General features: G+C 40.1%; 1 protein-coding gene across 2 annotated transcripts in view; it reads right to left on the bottom strand.

Annotated features, from left to right (window-relative positions):
• Positions 1-3,402: 3,402 nt before the first annotated feature.
• Fam171b (family with sequence similarity 171 member B) overlaps positions 3,403-23,335 on the bottom strand; it is a 56,365-nt gene continuing 36,432 nt past the window's right edge. For both annotated transcript variants that reach the window (XM_021192830.2, XM_029536524.1), the window contains exons 2-8: positions 20,837-21,070; positions 18,886-18,978; positions 16,075-16,230; positions 13,884-14,054; positions 9,380-9,496; positions 6,888-7,011; positions 3,403-5,667 (exon numbers count right to left, since the gene is read on the bottom strand). In XM_021192830.2, the coding sequence (XP_021048489.1) occupies positions 4,320-5,667; positions 6,888-7,011; positions 9,380-9,496; positions 13,884-14,054; positions 16,075-16,230; positions 18,886-18,978; positions 20,837-21,070 (2,243 nt within the window). In that variant the 3' untranslated portion in view covers positions 3,403-4,319. The remainder of the gene's footprint in view (positions 5,668-6,887; positions 7,012-9,379; positions 9,497-13,883; positions 14,055-16,074; positions 16,231-18,885; positions 18,979-20,836; positions 21,071-23,335) is intronic.

The raw sequence follows: 23,335 nt of genomic DNA, 5'->3' as shown, positions 1-23,335 counted from the left end.
ATGTGATCTTTAAACAGCTATTTCAGGAAGAAAATTTATTCCTCCTCCAAGAAATTATATTAATGAGTTTATATTAATGGTAGATGATTTTACCAATATATTTTGCCTTTAGTATTATAAGCTGTTATTGAGTTCCTGACTACTTTTCTGGATTAAACTATACAACTGTCATTAAGAATGTAAACCCAATAAAGATAAAAATAGCGAGGAGATAATCTTCATTTTGATGGCAAGGCAAATCTAAATCTCATGCAGTTAAGCCATTTCCTCTGCCCTTCCCTTGGTGAGAGAGTATACTCCCAGAAGGTAGCTGTCTTGTCATGTATCCTGACAAAGGAATCCCTTATTAGATGCAGAGAAAAAGTGCCAATTGTAGAGCCAAGATAAAGCAGCACCGTGGCCTCGTTTCATATTTTCCAGTAGGTAGTCAAAGGGGAGGGCCCTGGTTATCTGTTCCAGCTATTTAGTGCGTGTGTAGAATCACTTTCCATAACATTAAGATATCTCTCATCTCCACCCAACTCTATCTGCAGCTCTTTATGTTACCCAGCATCCTTCCTACGCTTTCTGAGATCACAGTGTCTTGGCCAGCTCACACATCTCATTGTTTTAACAGCTATACTTCCAATCATCACTTAGCCACACTCTTTCTTAGAATCCAGTAGTCCTCATTGCATTTAGGACCAAAGGCCTGGCACAAAGGCAGCCACAATCCTGCTTGAGCTTGCGGGGCTCCAGGTGGAAGGCTTCAGCACAAGCCGGTGGAAACAGAGTCTGCCAAGTGATTTCAGAGTCCAACACCCAGCAGATCTAGGCAAAAGTATGACTGGTTACATAGTGAATAAGAAGTACTGGAGTGTCTAAAAACATGGCAGCCAGGATAATTCTCAAAACTATTCTAAAGTCCCCAAACACTACCTGACTGAATCTAAACATTATTCAACTGGCTAAGAAAGGACCTTGGAAAGCTGAGTGTCATGGGCCTTACAGTTATTACTCCAAGTAATAACTTAAGTGTTGGGCCAAAAGCCCAAAGGGCATTTTAAAAGACGTATGAAGGCTTTATATCATTTTTCACCTAGAATAAAAAATAAAATATAATTTTAAAAATTGCTTGTGAAGGCAATGAATCCCATCCTATGGAAAACTAGTTGTCTATGCTCAGCTTCAACAGTAAAACTGGGAATTCTACAGACACAGGAGTAAGGGGTTATCAATCTCATTATAGACACGGGGCTAATGTTATTGTGGGGTGTAATGAATAGAAAGTAATGAGGATTAAATATTTACTACATTAGAGAAGGAACCCTTTGCCTTTTATTTGAAATTAAACACTACAAGTATACATTTAGATTGATTTTATTATCCTTAAAGAACTGTTTGTAACATTTTACAAATCTTTAGACTGTTCAAGAAATACAGTAACAGCAATAAATACACCAAAACATGAGATTTCTCTGATGAAAGAAAACAGAGGAAAAAGAACAAGGAAACGCCTGGGAACAAGAGGGCACGACGCCAGCTCTGGATCTGAAGTGGAAAGCAAGTAGACCTCTTTATGATGTCTGCACACATCAGAGGGCAACTCAAGCCATAGAAATAAACATGAAGTTCTGAGCTTTACCTTTCTGGGAAGTTTCAAAGGGCAGTAGTTGACCCCCTTCCCAAATGTCTAAAACCCTCTAATGGGTACCAATAGTGGAGGATTCAAATCCACAGAAACTGGCCTGACAGTAATTGCCAAAGCAAAGAAGAGCTTTAGTATCCCTCAGTGTTTGTGATCTTTGTGGCACACTGTGAATTATAAAAGGGCATGATCCCTATTCACCTGCAGAAATTCATAAAAATTAGTTTTATAAAGTTTCAAGGTTGTGTGTGTTCAAAATCGCACATAGCGGTGCTGTATTTAGTAAACGACTCCATTGGTTAATTGATAGCTATGCCTTCAAGATATATCCAAACTCAGTACAAAGGATCCACAAATGTCAACAATTTGTAACCAAAATTCTCTAGCTTACATATGCAAAAGTCTGCATTGGCTTTCAATTTAAAAATTTAAGAAAGTCGTGAGTAGTGTTGGTTTAATCACTTGGGTTAAGAAAAGGTAGATGGCTTCAGCTTTTTACCAGGAATTGTGAACAGCTCGCAAATGAGAAGTCACATTCCCCTAACTAGGAAATATACACTGCCTAACATTCCAAATCAAAAACAGCATTGCAGTGGGTTTTTAAAAATATTTTGTGAAATTAAAATTCTATAAAAGCCCTTAGGATAGATACCTCATCTCATTTCCCTTAGACAAGAATGAGCGAAGTCACTGGCATACTTGGACCATACACTCATACATTTCTATGTGTATTTCATTGCCCAGCTGAGACATGAAACCTTTTTAAAGGTGAGGATACATACACACTTAAAGTGTTGAACAGGTGCAGCATTTAACTATATCGTCCCTAACCTCATTCCGATAGAAACAATTTATCAATATCTCGTGGATTCAAGAAACAACACACAAAAGAAAATGTTACATGCAAAAAATCCCTTGTTCCAACGTGAAACGCTAGGTCTATATCTCTTAATAACTGCACATCTGTTTAATTTGGCTAACAAAATGTACACGGAAGAAAGGTGTTATTAATCCTCCTAACACAAGTCTTAGTCAAAGGCACTTCCAGAGAGCATTAACTCCTTAAACTTCACCAAGTCATGTTTTGTTCATGTCCATGCTGTGTATGATCGATTTCTGTGTAGAACCAATAAAAAGTCTCCTCTAAAAGTGAGCTGTATCACTCTACCCCCAGTACTAAGTCTATGTGTTACCCAAGCATATATGGAGAGGAGTAATATACAAGAACCATAGGCAAAGGTCTTTGCATTCTTTGGGTTAAATACAGAAAGCCAAGAGAGTTAAGACAGGTGAGTTATTTTGGAAGTGATTATAGCAAAACCTGGCTGAAGTCTGTTGTCTTGGGGAGAAAAACCGTTGACTTCCATCGTCTATCTATCTACTGTTTTACAAAATTTGGGCTCTCTGTTTTCGTTTCCTCCAACGTATTTAAGTGGCTTGAATTTGTTCAGAAGGTAGGGGGTGAGAAGAACCATTTCTTCCCACCCAAAGAAAAGGGTGAACTGCGGCACAAATGTGTCCTCGTGAAAAACTTTAGGTAAAGCAGGATGGTTGGTGGTACTCGAGAGCTCTTACGTTTAGGAGAGTGGAGGACCAGTAATTAAAAACAGCTCCTGAGTTCACACTGAGAGAAGAACAGTAATAAATGCCTGACACTGGCAAGTGAGCCTACACAGGCTCTGGAGACAAGGAACACATCCCCTGGAATTCCAGACTGTTCTCCAACATCGTTCCGAAGTGTCAACATTTAGCAATGTTGACAAAGCCTGGAAATTTTTTTTTTTTAATATCTGGAAACTGGTCTTTCTTTTCCTGCCCAATTATACAGAATACCCATTTCTCTTTGTCTCCACAGTCTATTCATTTTTTTTGGCATTCCAAATTCTTATATTTTTAAATCAGATTTGATAGTCTCTAAATGACTGCTTTGGAATGGAGGAGATGACAAAAAATATTAAAAACCAATTTCCGCCCTTACGGATTCGTGAACCTTAAAAGTCAAAGCCACCTCTCAGCTGTCAACTAAGTTCACTTCATTTGAAATAAAAAGACAATATCAGGGCTTTCATTTCTCAGATTTCTACATAACAAATCAATATCTTATTTACTCTATAAGCCTATGTCCCCAAATAACCAGAATTGGGTCTCCTTCTCTAATGAACTGGGGGCTTCCTGCCCATGTTATGGGAGCACAGGATTTACTTTGGTGGCAACAACCCACAAACCATTAATCTTAAATATGAAAATGCTGTTTGGTCTTTACCATCCACACACACATTTACCAGGTTGTTTCTAAGCATAGGCAGGAAAGGGTTTCACAGTCACAGTGCACGAGGAAGAGGCATGGAGACACCTGCCTTTCTAAGACCAAGGCAGAGGCAAGATTTTGGAAAGCAACTGCAGTACACATTTCACAGCTGTAGTCTTAAGAGCCAGTACCAGTTGGCAAACCAAGCTACATTTTCAGATAACATCTTTACATTATTTTACATTGTGATAACTTCATCACCCAAAACCAAAACAATGGGAAAAAATGGAACAAGTCAGAAAAAGCATTTCTGATTTCTGAATTCCTATTTTACCATCCACTTTGCTTGAGATGGCCCATGAGATTGCTTAGTCCCAGCTTCCTAAGAAGTTCACACTGCGATTTACAAGAAGCAGAGACTCCAGAGAAACACGGCTCTCACAATTAGTTTAGGGGCATCAGTGGGCGTTCCTCTCGTTTCTTCCAGATGTTACTCTTGCTATCTCTTTTGGCTAGTGGCGGTGGCCTGCCTCTTTTTTTAGTGGGGGATGTGTTGGCTTCAAAATCTTCCACAGTGCTTTTCCTTCCTGGAGACTCCTCCCCGGGGTGCTCGATAATAACCCCGCTTCCCCCTTCTAAGATGTGCCTCAATGCGGGGTCCTCCGGGGAACAGACGGTGGTCCCACTCTCGCTGCTGCTCAGGTCTAAATCTTCCAGGTAAAGGATCTTGGGCTGATGCATGCTCTTGATGAACGTTTTCTCCCTCTCCAGCTTTCTGCTTGACTGATGCTCATTCATATCCACCCCGGAGTCTAGACTCGTATCATTGCTCTGGGTTCTCTTGCCTTTTTTCAGGTCTATAAAGGAGTGTCTCACTTGGGCCACAGGCTTTCCGTCAAGAGACACAAACCAAGCCCTGGGATGCGGAGAGGGCTTGCCTTTGGACAGCTCCAGGAGGGTCTGCTCTGAAATCCCTTGAAGTTCCGATGAAAAGGGGGTCATCACAACTGCTTCATTTAGAGTTCCAGGAACAGACACAGACTCCAACAAGCTGTTGGAATATCGACTCCAATCTGAGGTCTGGGATGGCAAGCTCTGCTGACCTTCAAGTACAATGTCTTCTTCTCTGGCATCTGGGGCCTGGACGTGAGAATGCATCGGCATTTTGGGCAATGTTTGTGTGAAGTTCTCTCTGTTCACTGGTTCCATCAGTTGGCCATAGACCAATTGTCCCTTTCTTGGTAAAGTGGCAGACTTAGCGGCATGTAACTGCTCTGGCATGGAGAAAAGGTCTGATGTCTGAAGGATGGCAATAGGCTGGCTGTAGATGTGCATGAGCTGCTCTGAAATGTGGGAACGCCCATAGACCTCTTCGGTCCCGGTAAGGTATCTCTTTTCCTCTTGAGCGTCCCCTAGCGACGGGGAGAGATTGTTGTTAATATGCTTAGGTTGTTTGCTCCCTATACTGGGCTCCAAAGACTGTGTTGGGTTTCTTGAATAATTATTGTGATTGACTGACAGAAAGGAAACATCTTCATTGTAGATTTTAAAGTTATCCCGAGTTTTCACCATGGAAATTCTTTCTTCTGCCTCCGTTTTTGTGGTTTCCTTTCTCTGGGGACTGTAGGAGGAAGTTTTGGCATTAAACAACTGTGGTTTATCTTCAGCTTTTAATGCAGCTTTGACTGAACTGATATGATTTATGTGTGTTGTTGACGTTGTCTGATCTCTCTTGAGGATCTCAAGCTTCGTGATATTTCTCTCTCTTTTCTGTGGTGTTCCACATTTTCCCCTAGAATAGAAAAAAAAAAAAAAAGAAGAAGAAAAAAAAAGAAAAGGCGAAAGATACTTAAAGTTATACAAATGCATATCTGATGGTGTTATTAGAATACATTTGTTTTGCTTTTCAATCTACATATACTGGAGTCTAAGCAATTTATTTCTCTGAAATTTTTAAATTTTTATTCATGTGTGTACTGGCTGGTTTTATGTGTCAACTTGACACAGGCTGGAGTTATCACTGAGAACGGCGGAGCTTTAGCTGGGGAAGTGCCTCCATGAGATGTGCTGTGGGGCATTTTCTCAATTAGTGATCAAGTGGGGAGGTCCCCTTGTGGGTGGGACCATCTCTGGGCTGGTAGTCTTGGGTTCTATAAGAGAGCAGGCAGAGCAAGCCAGGGGAAGCAAACCAGTAAAGAACATCCCTCCATGGACTCTGCATCAGCTCCTGCTTCCTGACCTGCTTGAGTTCCAGTCCTGCATCCNTTGGTGATAAACAGCAATGTGGAAAGTGTAAGCTGAATAAAACCTTTCCTCCCCAACTTGCTTCTTGGTCATGATGTTTGTGCAGGAATAAAAACCCCGACTAAGCCAATGTGTATATATGTGCATGTCTGAGCCCTAGAGTTGGAGTTACAAGCAGAGTCGTGGGCACAGCACTCAGGTCCTTTGGAAGAGCAAGTGGGCTTGTTCTTGTTGTTATTGTTGAAAATAGATTCTTCTCTCATACAGTACATTCCACCACAGTTTCTCCTCCCTCCACTCCTCCTGTCTCCTCTCTAGCTCCTATCCCCGGAAAAGGTCCACTCCCTCTATGTTTCCTCTTCAGAAAACAGCAGACCTCCAAGAGACAATAACCAAGTAGGACAAAACAAGATGCATTAAGACAAGGCAGAAGCCCTCATATAGAAGCTGGACAAGGCAAACCAATAGGAGGAAAAGCGTCCCAAGAGCAGGCAACAGAGCCAGAGACACACCCAAAGTTTCCACTCTTAGAAGCCCCACAGAACCACCAAGGTAACAGCAGTACCATACACGCAGAAGACCTGGTGCAGACCCATGCAGGCACTGTGCCTGCAGCTTCAGTAAGAGCAAGGGTTGTTTTTAACCGCATCCCTCCAGGTCCTAAACAATTATTTCTATAAATGGACTTTATAATGTGCATAATAGACTGAAAAGATACTATCATTTGACAGCTCTTTGTTTACACACACAGATTAGTGCTGTTCTTACCTGCAATAACAAAGCAGTACAGCAAAAAAACCAATGATGATGACAATCGTTCCCCCTAATATGGCTGTAAGGAACACTGTGTGGTAGGCAGTGATGTCTTGGAAATCATCATTTATGCCGAAATCTGCATGGGTCAATGGAAACACAGAAAAACGGAACATATTGATTTGGGCTAGACTTTCAGTTTTGTTTCACCCTGAATGAGACAGACTGAGTATGTGTGTTCACATCTATTAGTTTGTTTCCTTCCTGTGGTGGATTTCTATGAGTGAAGTACATCTTCCGTGCCCCATGGTGTTCATCAACTGACCTTCTTTGACCAGTGAATTCTACCTGACTATGGGAATAGCTTTTTCCAAAAGACCACTTGCCACCTGAAACTTAACCTTTTGCCTAATATTGTATCCTAGTCAATACCATGCATTGAGATCATTTGAAAGTATGTATTCAATCTGTTTCCCTACTATGTATTCAGCCTGTTTCTGTTTAACTTACCTTTAAGAGATTAGTTACAGTGTAACCAATCTCACTATGTCTTGAAATTCCCATGTAATTTACTTTTACAAAATAAACTGAATGAGTAGCTTTAATCTCAGATCATTTTCCCCGTCTCTCCTTTGTGGCTCTTCCATGCCCCTGACCCAGAATAATGTATATTCATTGTGTTATTCATTTGTGGATATAGGTTGATAGCATCTGTTTGCTGTTTAGAGTGTTACTTGGGTTCAATAAATTCTTCCCTTGTAAGTGCTGATAAAAATAATAATGGTAATAATAATAATAACAATAAGAGAAGAGATTCCTTATTCATTTCCCATACCATCTTCTGTACTATCCAATAAATATAGCCCCGTGTTAGGTTCAAACAGAGAATACAGGGATAGAAGTGGAGAACCCAAAATTGGGGTCAATTTTGGTTTAAACTAGTCTGAAAGGAAGAGCCTTTTTCTTTCACTTAGCATCAAAGCATGTGATGTACCCACTTATCTTGCTAAGGGACTCTGACCTGTGATGTGGCTCACAAAGCATGTGATGTAGCTCACTTACCTTGCTAAGGCACTCTGACACATGATGTCTGATATCTGACATGTCTCAAAAATGCTTCAACCTGAGTCTTAAAATATCCATACCAGGCCCAAGAGCGGAGCATTCAACCCCAAACACAAGGTACATAAAAGTTAAATGCACCATACAGCCGCTGAAACAGTTGACTGTAACACAACAGCTTGCTCTTGCAGAACTGGAATCTGGCTGCTGAGACACTGGGAAAATGATGCCCTAAAATATGTGGCCCCAGCTTCCAAGCCTTACAGTGAGCATCAAAGAAATTCTTTCAGGAAGTTACAAAATGGGAACCCAAGCTATGCGGTAGCAAAATATAGACTACAGGTACAGGATTCTTATTTGAATTAGAATGATGGCCAGGCAGATAGAACCAATTCAGCCTCCAGTCTGTGAAAGGATGTTTCTCTATTCAGGAAGGTTTGGTGGGTTTTTGTCTGTTGGTTGGTTGCTTGCTTGCTTGCTTTTTCACCTTTATGGAGGCAAAGTCTTGCTATATACTCAGGCTGTTTTGGAAGTGGCTATATAGACCAAGCTGGCTTTGAACTCACGGAGACATGCCTGCATCTGCTTCCCAAGTGCTAAGAAGAAAGGCATCACTATGCCCAGCTATATTCAGGAAGATGTGATGGAATGAATACAGATGGGTTTTTTTTTTTGAAATTTTTATGAAATTTATTGACTGTGGTAAATGTGGGGTTTCCATCGGTTCAGGTTCTCCACATAATTTGATGCCATGCTAAATACTTTGTCCTAAAACAAATAGGGACCATCCCTATTGAAGACCTCTTGGAGAATGGCCACCTGCTTCCAGCCACCTTCGGTTCAAACTGTCAGGTCACTGACCATTTTGTGTATCATCTATCTGCTCTTTCAAACCAATCTGGAGGCACAATTATCCAACAGCCTTTCTTCTCATGTCCTTGACCCCAGAGTCTTCCTCCTTAGAAAGATCAGGCACCATGTGAAGAAAGACTGCAAATGTCTAGAGTCAGTGGCAGCCACCTGGTGAAGTCAGTTAAGTAGGCTCTCGAGATGCAGAAATGTGGTCTACCTTCACCAGGCTCCTCATTATTCCCCTGGATCCTGTAAACTACACATTAAGTCTCCACCTTCTAGGTAATTATTCAACGTGTCCCTATTTCTTATAGCCAGAGGCTCTGAGCTGGGAAGAATTAAGTCATGAAAACATAAAAGTTAGAAAATACTTGAACAAACTTCAATCATCATAGATTCATCAGACATGACAGTAAGAGATTAGAGTTCATGGAGCTTAATTCTTTGGTTGTGTATACAAGAAAAGGATGGGCTATGTCAGGCTTCATTCACCTGGTACATGATAATGCTTAGCCTAAGCAGGAGGCTGTTACCATCTTCAGCATGCGATGTGCATTATTCTTTAAAATGACATTGTTTCATTTTTACAGTACCTATAGTGGCTGGGGATGGAGCTGCTATCCAGTAGCCCAAATGTGGTGCATCATAGGTCCAAATCAAGTGACTGTTATGCTCCTTGACTGTTCCCCAGCCGTGATGCACCCAAACACCTAAAACATGTAGTAAGTGAAAAACAACAGTTAGTTATAGTTTTATTCGTTAGAACTAAAGTAGACTGCAGGTAGTCATGTAAAGAATACAGAAAGTTTCAAAATTACAAATACCGTGATACTAAACATCTGTGATGAAATATTAAATATTACATCAGACAATATAATACATACATAATAATATAATATGAATTATTTACCATGACCAAAGGACATAAAGCCACTATAACAAAACTTAACTTATGGACCCTGAGATACCTTTTTAAGGATAAGTTAGATAAAATTAATAAAGATAAATTATTTTAAAGACAAATTAGAAGAAAATTCTAATTTAAAGCTCAGATGTAGAGTGCTTGAATCCCGGAGTTTAATCGCCAGTGAGAGATATGTAACAAGAGAGAAATAAATCCCAATTCCTTGACAGGCAGCAATTTGTCACTTGTCCTGAGACTGTGGCTAAACACTTACAGCCTATGTTTTGTGTCCTTATCACTTTAAGAACCATTGTTCTTTTTTTTTTCAATTTTTATTAGGTATTTACTTCATTTACATTTCAAATGCTATCCCCAAAGTCCCCTATACCCTCCCCCCCTGCCCCCTACCCACCCACTCCCCCTTCTTGGCCCTGGCATTCCCCTGTATGGGGCATATAAAGTTTGCAAGACCAAGGAGCCTCTCTTCCCAATGATGGCTGACTAGGCCATCTTCTGCTACATATGCAGCTAGAGACATAAGCTCTGGGGTGCTGGTTAGTTCATATTGTTGTTCCACCTATAGGGTTGCAGACTCCTTTAGCTCCTTGGGTACTTTCTCTAGCTCCTCTATTGAGGCCCTGTGTTCCATCCAATAGCTGACTGTGAGCATCCACTTCTGTGTTTGCCAGGCACTGCCATAGCCTCACAAGAGACAGCTATATCAGGGTCCTTTCAGCAAAAACTTGCTGGCATATGCAATAGTGTCTGTGTTTGGTGGCTGATTATGAGATGGACCCCTGGGTGGGGCAGTTTTTAGATGGTCCATCCTTTCATCTCAGCTCTAAACTTTTTCTCTGTAACCCCTTCCATGGGAGTTTTGTTTCCCAATTCTAAGAAGGGGCGAAGTGTCCATATTTTGGTCTTCATTCTTCTTGAGTTTCATGTCTTTTACAAATTGTACCTTGGGTATGTTAGGTTTCTGGGCTAATATCCACTTATCAATGACTGCATATCATGTGAGTTCTTTTGTGATTGGGTTACCTCACTCAGGATGATACCCTCCAGATCCATCCACTTGCCAGAAATTTCATAAATTCACTGTTTTTAATAGCTGAGTAGTATTCCATTGTGTAAATGTACCACATTTTCTGTATCCATTCCTCTGTTGAGGGACATGTGGGTTCTTTTCAGCTTCTGGCTATTATAAATAAAGCTGCTATGAACATAGTGGAGCATGTGTTCTTATTACCAGTTGGAACATCTTCCGGATATATGCCATTGTTCCTAATGCTACTGATTGTTTCTACAGAATGATGTCTTTCCTATCCCAGAGCTGCATCTATGAATGATTCAGACTTCACATGCAGTTTTCAACAAGATGCCAGGAATTACTGTTCACTGCAGGTATGGCGCTGGAACTGGGAAGCAAGCCCTGATCTGACCTTACTTGCGATGCAGAATGAATCCCTGAGACCCAGGAGGAAAGAATTAAATAACCAATGTAGAGCCCAGACCACAGCTGCACCCGACACTAGGTGAGCCTGGAGTTGATGGACTCCTTCAGTCCCATTTGGAGTCCAGTGTCTTCCCAGCCCACACGAGAATACACAGCCTCACACTCAATTTTCAAAACCTCAAACTGTCTCTTAAGTTTAAAGAAGGTTGTCTACTCCAGTGAAATTTCATCACCCATAGTAAAACGAATTCAGTAAATCCTTAACCTTTGATAAAATGGTATGTACAAATAGCTAACACAACTACTCAAAAGTTGCATATATGTTGGTATTTTGGCTTATTGTCTACAAAATGTAAAATGGGTATAATATTTCTATCCTTCACTCACACATTTGTATATATTCATGGCTTACAGGAGAATTTCACAAAAATTGACAATGTGTAATTATAAAACAGCATTTCCATCACCACGTACACACACACATCAATCACATTTATATAAAAGGGGTCTCTGGACTCCTCTCATTATCCTGGAACATATCAGAAAGTGTTACAGATAAGTTGCCCCACTATATAATGGAACAGCAAACCTAATTCCTCCTCACTGTTTTGTAGCCCTCGGCCCCGTGGAGGGGTTACTGGAGCACTGTCTACAACAGCCGATAGATGGAATCAACCACGGTGTCCACCAAGGGGTACATAAAATGTACCTATACAAGATTAATTTACTCGTTATACAAAAGTGGATAAACGCAATCATTTGCAGCGATACTGACCACTTAATCTAAGAAACAGATTGAATTAATCTAATTCAATCTAATTCTAGTTCATCTAAGAAATGCATAAGGTAGAGAAATTTGAGATGAATCACCCTATCTATTGTTCTTAACTTAAGTTAAAGTTAACATAGCACATATGCATCATAATAAATCAATTTTAAAAATTTAAACATTATTATTATTACTATTGTTGTTGTTGTTATTTGTGTGTAAGTGTGAGGGAGGTGTGATGTGTGTTACATGGCATGGGGCTCATGTGGTCATCAAAGAACAACTTTGTAGATTCTTTCTTCCCATTCACGCATGCATTCCGGGAGGCCAACTTGGGTTGGCAGGCTTAGATAAACACCTTTCCCTGCTTAGCCACCTCATTTGTGCTCGGTGAAAACACATTCACTCAAAGGAACATTCAAGAAAGGCCTTTGCCAGGGAGAGTGAGCAGAAACCTGCATCAAACAGCACGTCCTTCTTTAAGATGAAGACACCGAGTCCCACGTCACTTAAACAATGTGTCCATGTGACACGGCTGGTCCTCTCAGCAGTGGATTACCACTATGAATTGCGCAGCTTCCACTAATCTAAGGAACACAGGCGTGCACAGCCTTTCTTTTGCAGGGAACATCTCACTCTCCACCCGTTCATTCTCAGGGGCAGCTGGATACACACCTCCCATGGGAGTCTGCCATGCTCTGTTCTCATCAACATGTGAGCTAATCCTAGGTAAAATGTGTGTATTCTCCACTCACTGACTATATTCTACAACACAGGACATTGAAGGGATTGTGTTGTGGCTACCACACAAAGAGTATCTGTCTTCATTAGCCTTCCACCTGACTAAGAGAACTGTTAGAAGCTACAGCACTAATACCCTTCTGTTGGGCATTCCAAGGTCCTATCTTAGAAAAGCATTAACATAGAGGAAATGGTGAAGAAGGAGATAAAGCAGGTCCTGAAAACTGTCCAGGCTCTGTAGCAGGCTTTGCACAAGCCCATCCTGCCCCATCGAGCACTTTCTTCCCTCCCTCCCTCCCTCCCTCCCTCCCTCCCTCCCTTTATTTATTAGAAACTTAGACCCTTATTTTATTAACATTGGGACAAAAAAGCTGCACAGGAGATAGGGCTTCCCAGTTGCCATCTAGGAAGCAAAATGCAGTGAATAAAATTGGTACCTAAAGGGGGATCACGGCTCCTTCCCTCTCTTGTAAAATTGATCGTCATGATATTAGCATACATTTTTGATGGCCTTAACCAAGTTTTTCAGTAAGCTCATGCTGCCTACTATAATTTCCTGAGGGAATAGATTTTTTTTTAATCTTAAATGACTTCTTCCTCAAAATGTTAAAGAAGGACAAGACGATGTGGGTGAATAACATTGAATTGTTTGTTTTTACACAGTGTACATAATGGTTAATCTCAATTGTCAATTTGCTAAGATCTAGAATCGCCTTGGGACATGGGCTGCCTCTTGCATGCCTATGGGGAATAATCTTGAGAGGGTTTAGTGAAGTAGAAGTACATATATACCCACTGCGGTTGACACCAGTCACTGGGCTATGATCCTGAAAGGGGTAGAAGGAGAAAGCAAGCTGAGGGCCAACCTTCATCACTCTCAGCTTTGTGACTGTGGATGCAGTGGGGCCAGCTGCCTCAACCCCTCCCTTACTGTAGCTTCCCCACCACGGCGGACTATAACCATCGTGGCCATAAGCCAAAGTAAATCCCCTCTCCCTTAAGCTGTCAGGGTGTTTTATTACAGAAGGGAAAAGCAACCAAAACTATGTATTAGCATCATTTCCCCTCTCAAACACATTTACTAGTCCCCAGTGGGGTCAGTTATGGCCATCAACAAACTGTACAAATTGATGTTAGTGAAAACCTACATTCATAGCAAACTCTAAAATCAAATAAGCAAATGTCCAGAAGAAATCTATCCTAATGATTTTCTCTTAGCTACCATACCTGCGTTCATATCAAATGTCCAAGCAGGTATCCGATCTCCTACTTTTACATTACTTGTATGTAGAAGAGGAAGAGAAACATGGACAGAGCCGTCCACCTCTAATTCTTTTCCTCCAGAGTATATTTTCACACATACTGCAGCGTGAGGAGTCAACTCAACGTTTTCCAAACCTAAAAGAGAGTAAAACTTATTAAAATTATATGCAGACTTTACATTTACACAGTAAAATGTTACGTTTCTAAAATTTGTTTTACTCTACTTCATCATCATTATCCACTCTAATAATTACTCTACTAGATGTTCATTGAAGATTTTAAAAATATAACTCCAAAATAGTTCAAGAATAAGTGTTGGCTAAAAGTGTAACATTGAAAAGTCAGTCTACACTTCAGTTGATCTAGTTCTCTCCGAGTTTTCTGATTAAAGGACACTGCAATCCAAGCAAATCGCGGGCCAGTGAGATAGCTCAGTGGGAAAAGGTAATTGATGAACAAGCCCAATAATCTTAGTTTGGTCCCTGAAACTGGGGTGAAGTTAGACAGAGAACGCTGACCCCCAAAACCTGTCTTCTGGCCTCCAACAGAGGGGCTGCCAACTGCACGTGGATTTTATATAAAGTCCAGACCTCCAGTGCACTGATGACATCACACACTCAGGAAGCACATGCGACCAGCAGCACCAGGCTGGACAAAGCTGAGTAGGATTCCAAGTGTTTAAAGTGGAACTTTGACAGGAAAGCTCACTGTGACCCTGCCTAAGACTCGGGAGTTTTACCTTGAACACCTCCAGGACAACATGAGCTCACCGGTGGCAGCCAGTGTTGCAGTGTTTCCGTGAATGACTTTATTTTGCACATTCTCTAACTTACACCTAGAAGATTGTCAGATCTCTTGGACAGGCTTTGGGATAATTTAAGCAGGAACTAACTGGGGAAGTAATTCCAGGAAATAACCTCTGATGAAGTGGAAGCATGATACACAAGGGAGAAGGAAGGAGAGTCAGTGAGGTAATGTCAGTCCAAGCCCACTAGTTAAAGCAAGGAAATGGGAGTGTTATGTGTCGATTCTTGTATGCCCCACATAAGGGCAGAGCCTGCTTCATAGACTAGGCGGTGCCCACAAGCAGTGACTGATGTGTGCAGTAGGGAACAAGCTTGTGGCAGAAGAGTGGGCCTCATCAGCCTGGGACACTGATAGCATCAGTTTTTATCAATCATTTAAAATAGATATTATTTATATGATATGCTCTTGATACTCTCATTTTGAGATTTATCCAAATGAACCAAAAATTTGACACAGCTGATGTACTCTAGATTACAGATGTCTGAGGTAATTTTAAGCACTGGAGTTTCAGTTAGATTTACAAAGAATACTAGAAATGGTGTGACAAATGTGGTTGTGTTTTTAATTAAAATTAATTAAATAAAATTCCATTAAATTCCTTAACTTTTACATTATAAGGGCCTAACACCACAGCTGTCGACTCTGGAAGAGGTAGCAGCTTTTACACAGCTAAGACAGATCAAGTAGAAATTATAATAGCTTATCCATCTCTGTCCACAGTGAACATAACTTGGAGATCAGTTAAATAGCACACTCTCTCTGGCTTTTAAAATAACACTGCTTATCAGTTACGTAAGATTGCATAGAAAGTCAAACTGGAATATGTATTCTTGTCAACATTTCTACATTAACTATTTTGAAAAGTTTTACAATGATCACAAATTTTTTTATTTGGCTTACTTGCTTTAGTTCAAATGAAATTTAATGAATTAAAATAAAAATACATTTAGATCAATTTGACATAATGTATGCAAAGATTTTGGTAAAATTATTCTTTTGGAGGTTTTTAAGATTGTTTTTTGAAACTGGGTTTTTCTGTGTAGTCCTGGCTGTCCTTGAACTTTGTAGACCAGGCTGGCCTTGTAGTCATAGAGATCCATCTGCCTCTACCTTTTGAGTGCTGGAATTATAGTAGTGTGTCAGTACACCAAGATTAATTATGCTTCTTTGGATAGAAGGAAATTGCTTATAAACAATTTAGTAGTAAATATTTCAAAAGCAACATGTATTTTGCAAAGCTTAAATAAAAATCAAATGTGTAGTATCGTGTACATAAATATTATTTGATGGAAAATATATGCCAATGTTTCTTAGAAATATGATTACATGTTTTAAAACTAGAGAATACCTGATTTATAAGTGACTCCAATCGCAGGCAGAAAAGTGTCCACCTTTAAAAACTGTTGGAGAACTGTTAGATAGCCAGTCACGTTGCTGATGTGATGGTTGCCAGGAAGTTTAATGAAGGCTTTTGAAAACTGAACACTTGGTTGAGATTTGGCATCTAGACAAAGGAAATCCCATTAACAAATGGAAAGAATGTATGCATAGTAAAAACAGCATCACAGGTCAGGACATTTTCTTTTAAAGGATGTAGTTATAATAATTTTTGAGCTTCGCCATCTCATATAATTACCTTAAATTCAGAACTAACAAGCTTCCTTTTTATATATTGACATAATGAGTGCTTTTGTTCCACAATAGTATCGATCTGTGAACCACAAATGAGCCACTGATGTGCACACGGAAGCGTGTAAGAAACTTGAGCATAAAGCAGAAGTTGTGGGAAAAGATGTCAGTGTAGTACAAACAATAAGAAGTTCTGGACTGTAGAAAAGATAGTGCACAGCATGCACATTACATGTGTTTCCTCTAGATTATTAAACACCTCCAGGCTACAGGTGCTCCATTCTGCTACCCAGAATGTCTTCATGGCTTTCAGGTCTCACTTTAGGGAAACATATATAGGCCTCATGGTCTATAACAGGAGTGGGGTTGATGGTGTGTGTCAGAATCAAGCATCTTGTTCATGCTTAACAATGGGCCTAGTCCCAAGCCAACCCATGAGGGGTTGCATGCCAGGATGCAGAATGGAAGGTTTTGCTTTGTCTCTCACAGGGCTCCATCATGTAACCCAAAACGGGAGCTTGTTTGGAAATGGAGGCAATGTTCACAGGGTTGAGACGTGTAAAGAGAGAAAACGATTTTTCAATTGTTTCAACTTGAGTCCTTCTGATCAAATCATGCCTGAAGTTGACCCTGCTTGGTAAAAGAAAAATGCTTCCTTTGGGCTTATGCTAGTTTACAGTGGGCTTCCAACAACTTCAAACATAATTGTCCTTCAGTTCATTTGGCCACATACTGAAATGGGTAGGTGTCTCTATCAGATAGCCACACAGTAACTTTTAATAGTCTTCCAAGGGCCAGATTACAGACATCTATAGTACTTCATTTCAATGGTATTGAACTGACTCTCTTCTGATGTTTATCAATGAGAACTCAGTAGTATATTGATATTTCCATAACTAACACAATTTAATAAGCCAAGGATCAATTCCAAAATTAAAATGGAAAATTACCAGATATATTACCTTTGAACTTGGACTTTTAATAAAATTATTGATAAAGGCAGAAAAAATCATTTAAGTTATTGGGGTGAAATGTATCAAATTTTAAAGATTTATATGCTATTAAAAGAATAATGTAACAGTATTCTCAAAATCAATTTCTAGGATTTTGCATAAAGAGAGAAAAATAATACCTGCAAGACACTGGAGTAAAGCATCGCAATTATATATTCATTATTGTTTTCTTAAGATATTTGAGGAAACAATCCAGTATTTTCAGATCACTTAAAACACTACGTAGAATATTCTCTGTTAAGCTACGTGACCTTTATATATGAAGATATGTTAAAATGCACTATTTTGTATGCTAACCTAAAAAGTAAAAATTTAAAATTATGTGGCTTAATCCTGCTGAAGATACAAATTTCTTACAAGTAATGAAGTATGCATCCTGTGTAAATTATCTGCATTTCCTCAGAAAGGTTTCTAACTTTTTCTGTCCCCTTGTCCACAAATACATTCACATATTCTGAACACTCATGTATTATATAAACCAAATGCTTTCTTGACAAAGTACCTTATGAGGGTTAAGAAGGGAAGTGGGCACTTTATGGAGAGATGTGGCAACATCAGAAACATCTGCATCTGGTTTCATTAAAGCCCCAGGAGCACAAAAGCAGGCCTCTCTGTAGCCACATGCCTCCTGTTGACTTTCTAATCTCTACACGCAACTCCATGTCAAACTCATGAGTGCCAAATGCTTTAACATCTAGGGAAAGAGGCTCTACAGCCTTACGTAGTGAATGACTCCAAGATCGATTAACCCCAAATTCAAGTCCTAACTGGAGTACTGTTAAGTTTTCTTATTTAATCCATCAGAAATTCATAGATTAGCTTCTAAATGTAAATTTCCAGAAGCAGTTCTTCAGGCCATGACTTTCCTGATGGACTCCTTCATGAGGACTTCCTGCCTTCTAGTTATGTCCATTACGTTAGAGCTGAACACTAACTTACCAAAAATCAAACAAGTAGTTGTAATTCATAAGGGCATTATGTAATACGTATCAAAAGAGAAGCACAATGACTGGGCTCCTAAGCACCAATTAAGGGACACGTGGAGGTAAAGGGGGCTTTTAGCACTCTTTCTTGGGGACGTTCAAGTACCAAGTACCCCAGATGAGGGCTGCCTAGAAGATCCTAGACTCTCCAGTCACAGGTCTCTCCCACATTGGTGGCCAGACTCACCAGGGAGGAACAGGAGGGAACAGGACATAGTTAAGAAGCCTGGAGATGGGAGAAACAGGCTCTGACCTTACCACTATCACACCAGCCATGAAAGGCCCAGGGAGAGAGGAGACACGGAGAGGACAGACAGCCATTTTCACTATTTCCTCACATCCTCAAGCCCCATGTTTAGTGCATGCTAAAGATAATGTCTGGTGCACAAAAATGCAATTTTACAATAAGAAAGCAGTCTTGACCAGCTTACCATCAGCTCCCAACGTGGACTTTCGCCAAGTTATAATCAACCCCGATTCTCTTCTAAAATAATCACCCCAAGAATGTCCTAAGTCAGAGAGTAGTTCACTTACCGGCTAATTTTCCTGTAATCAAAACGGTGTCTTCAAAGAGCCATATATTTGCTTGGCTTTGCCGGAACAGTGAAAGTGTAACTGAAGAGTATACTGTGAAATAGGACAGCACAATCAGAGTGTTTAATGTTAGGGGAAACTGAGGCAGGCATCGTTCTGTCAGAGTGTGTCTCAAAAGCTTTTGATATCCCCAAAGGACTCTATATCCTACCACAGAAACTCTTGCTCATCCATGTTCACTGCTGCTCTGTTCATAACAGCCAGAAATCAGAAACAGTTTGGCTGTCCACCAACTGATGGATGGATAATGAAGACGTGGTACACTGACGCCACAGACTACTATTCCACTATTAAGAAAAATGAAACCTGCAAAGAAAGTGCTAGTACGAGCTAGAAACGATCATCCTGAAGGAGGTAACCCGGAGCCAGAAAGATGCATACCATATGCATGTTAGATTTAAAGCTCTTTGTACAGGAGTGCTCCAATTAAAATAATCACAGAGGCTGGGTACCTAGAAAGGGTCCAAGGCAGAGGATGTGACATTCTAAGGAAAGGGAAGTGGAATGTAGTGCAAAGAGATAATGGGGAAACTAGAATAGGGTTAGATGGGGGAGGAGTGAGAGAGTGGAGTACAAGAGGTACTATGAGGAGGGACACTGATACTGAGGCCTTTTCAAAGCCATGTGGAAATGCAGAAGCTTCCTAAAACATATCCATATATGAAAGAAATGAATCATCATATAATGGAAAAGACAACAACACCCCAACTAGACACTTTATGTCACTAAGTAAACCCCTCAGCCCCAGGAATGTGCTACATCTTGTGGAGTCATTGGACAAAGAGGTCCCATAAACCCCCACCCCCAACACCACAGGTAGTTGCCAAGGCTACTGATTACTGTCACATCCTAATGGTAAAAGCCCAGGTAAAAGCCATCTCAAGATATCACCCACTTATGTCATTGAACACAGAGAAACCAAGCTGATGCTCACCTAGAAGCTTTACCCATACGGACTATGATTCATGAGGCTGGAAAGTACCCTGCACAGGACTAAGGGAGAGGGGTGATCATCAGTATCACCCAGCTACACACCCTGAGACCTACAGCACTGACTTGTCTGCAAGACAGATTGCTATAATGGTACCACAAATATTACTGGACTAACCAATCACTTTATTGAAGTTAAGTCTCTTTCCATGAAGTGGAACCCATACCTGACATTGCTAAGGTGACCAAGAACCTGAGGCTAAACAGATCACGGGCCATAAGGAAAAACCTATGATCATTCTGCTAACGGAACATAGCAATACAATGACTGCTAATGACATATCGCTACACCCATAGATCAGTGGCTCACTCAACCCTCACCAAAGATGGGTTTTGCAGGGAAGAATAATCACCACAGGCAGTTTGCAAGCCTCTGTGGAGATGAAGTAAGTGCCTTCATGACTGCTATGATCCCAGGACTTGTGTCAACCTGAATTTCACCACCAAAGAAAGCTATCGTGTTTAAAAAAAAAAAGTGGGATTTTGGGAGTAATGAGGTAAGAAAGAAGAGGCCTCATCAGGGAAATCAGACTGCCTTTAAAATACCCCCAAAGCTCTTTCCTCTGTGTGAGGACACAGTGTGAAGGCAACATCTGTGAAAAGGGGAGAAGCTCTCCAGTCAGCAAGCTCTCAGCAGTGAGAACGTGGGCATTTTGATCATGGTCTCCCCTGACTCCAGAACTGTATGGAATCACCAATATTTACAAGCTGCCTCGCTCGCAGTGTTCTGTTCTAACATCCCAAACAGACAAACTTTTCCTTTCTACAAATTTTCCTTTCCTTCTCAGCATAGTATATGGATTTCTCCAAGGTGTTCTCATTTTCAGCTTAACAGATTTTCCTCCAGCAGATGGAGAAATCGTCTGCATCTGTGAATGCAGAACACCACTGAAGTGCTTACTTGGCATCCTTCCAGTTTTCCAGGGCAGAGATGTCAAGACGTAGCCATCTTTGTAAGCAATGATGGTTAAGCTGAGTCCTAACTGATAGGGCACTTTTATCAATACTGCTCCATTGCTTCTCGTGACTGTAGAATTCGTCTTTGAGTAGTTAACAAACACCTCCACAACTGCTTGACTCAGATACTGGCGACTGATGATGTCATTGACCTGGACTTTCAGCATAAATACAGACACTGGAAAACAAGCAAGCAAACGAACAGAAACTGAGTCAGGTTGAACTTAAAAATGAATAGCATTTGCACATTAACATGTTATTCGATACTTCCAAATAACAAGACAAAACTTTTTTTTACTTTTTTTACTTTTAGTATATATTAACGGCTGTTCAAAATGATAGAAATAATACAACTAATGCATTATTCTTCCTAAATCAAAATAAAATAGATTATTTATTACTAGTAAGTACACTACTACTATTCTAATTTTTGCAATTTAAAGGGGGAACAGTGAACTGCTCTTGTGGAAAACACATTTTTTACTTTGTCTGCTTTTAACTTCCAGAGTTTTAACAACAATTCAACACACCCTTTCACAGAAAGCTCCTTGATTTTTTTGTTGGCTTGGAGGCAAGGAATGTGTTGCTGTTTTGACTATATGAAATATACAGAAACCTTTCTGAAAATATATTTAAATTTTTTTCTTATCTACCTAAGATTTCATACTAATCTAAAGTGAAGACAATGAGAATTAGAACCAGCTCTATGAACTCTCTGGTCTCATCAAGTACAGATCTGTGTATTCACTGGGATCTACCTCCATGCTATCCAGCAAAACAAACAACCAAAAAGCAAAGGGCTTGCACCGTGGAGATGCCTTTGTGAGGATGTACCACAACATCTTGGCCAAAGACGTTTTATTTTTCCCTGTAAGTGGGCTTTGGAGCCAGTCGAGATCCACTATGCCATCCCTCAGATATAAGAGTGACCACGGGTCTGTCACCCTTAAATGCAAAGCAGGAACCCCTGGGAGAATAGCAAGTGCTTTAAGGTAACAAAATGAAGTTAGCACATTTTGTCTACAATTGGAAAGCCACACCATAGCCATTCCAGCACTTTTGTAAATATCTCCTTAAGGACTGACGTTTATTTGCATAAATAAACTTGTTTTTACCAAACATCATTTTGTAAAGAAATCATGTCAGGTAAAAGGAAAACCCCTACTTACTGTTAACTACTCCACACTACTATAAACCAGTCAGCATCAGGCCCGTTTATCCCAACTTTGTTAATCCGCACCTTAAAGTGTTTGGGGATCATTTTAAATATAAACAGAGCTAGTGAACAATCACTGTGTCCTTGGGAAGGTGCAGTTCAGCAAACTGAAAAGCAAAACAGTTCTGATCCTCTCTAGAGATCAAATATGACATTAAATGGCACAGTACTAGTAAATCTCAAAGAATACATTATTGTAATCATCACTGAGAGCTTTAATTCCTAATACCAACTAAATAGAAAAATAAAGTACCCCTTGACCATGTGTGTACATGCGCACACACACACACATACACACACACCAAATCATGGCTTCCAATTTTTTAAAAAGTTATTTCTTTTTTTCATATTATAATATAATCACATCATTTCTTTTTTTCCTTGCCTCTCTCCAAATCTTCCAATATACCCCCTTCTCCTTCAACTTCATAGTCCTTTTTTCATCAATTATTGTTGTTACATGTGCACACACATACACACACACACACACACACACACACGTACACATGAGTGTTGTGTGTGTATACAACCCAGTCAGTGTGTAATAATGTAACTTGTATACATTTTCAGGGATGCCCATTTAGTATTAAGTAACTAGTCCATGCGCTCTTTCCTGGGGAAAGACTCCTTCCTCCCATTCACATATTCCCTGGTTGCCTTTAGTTCTCTGTGTGGGTTTGAGGCCCTCTGGGCTGATGATTTCCAACTTAAATGGGAACTATAACTCTCGCATAAGCAAGACATTGTTGTGTGCATGGCACATCGGTTCCTACACTAAATGTAGTTGAATGGGTTTGTACTAGGAAAAAAATCTAAGTGGAGAGGATATGCAGCTACTACTGAGTCAGCCACCAAACCCACCCATGGCAAACCTCTAGTACCTTAAACAAAAATGGAGGCACACAGGCTCACAGTTCCGAGACTGAACTAGAAAAGCCATGAGCTCTAACCTGTGTGATTTCAGCACCGTCCTCTCTGTGAGCTTTCTATGTTTATTGTAGCCAGAGGGTCTTGTCATTTGCTTCTAAAACACATACATTAAATGTTACCAAATACAGCTATACACATGAGTTTAATTGATAGGCTACTTTGTTTTGTATAAAACAAAGTAAAGAAAGAAAGAATAATATTAAATACCAAAAAAAAAAAAAAAAAAAAAAAAAAAAAAAAAAAAAAAAAAAAAAAAAAAAACCTCCTTGGTAAAACCAAAAGTCAAAGGAATTTCCT

This window comes from Mus pahari, chromosome 3 (assembly GCF_900095145.1).
Source record: "Mus pahari chromosome 3, PAHARI_EIJ_v1.1, whole genome shotgun sequence".
Lineage (NCBI taxonomy): Eukaryota > Metazoa > Chordata > Mammalia > Rodentia > Muridae > Mus > Mus pahari.
Note: the sequence above shows the minus strand (reverse complement) of the source record. Positions and strands in the feature narration are given on the sequence as shown.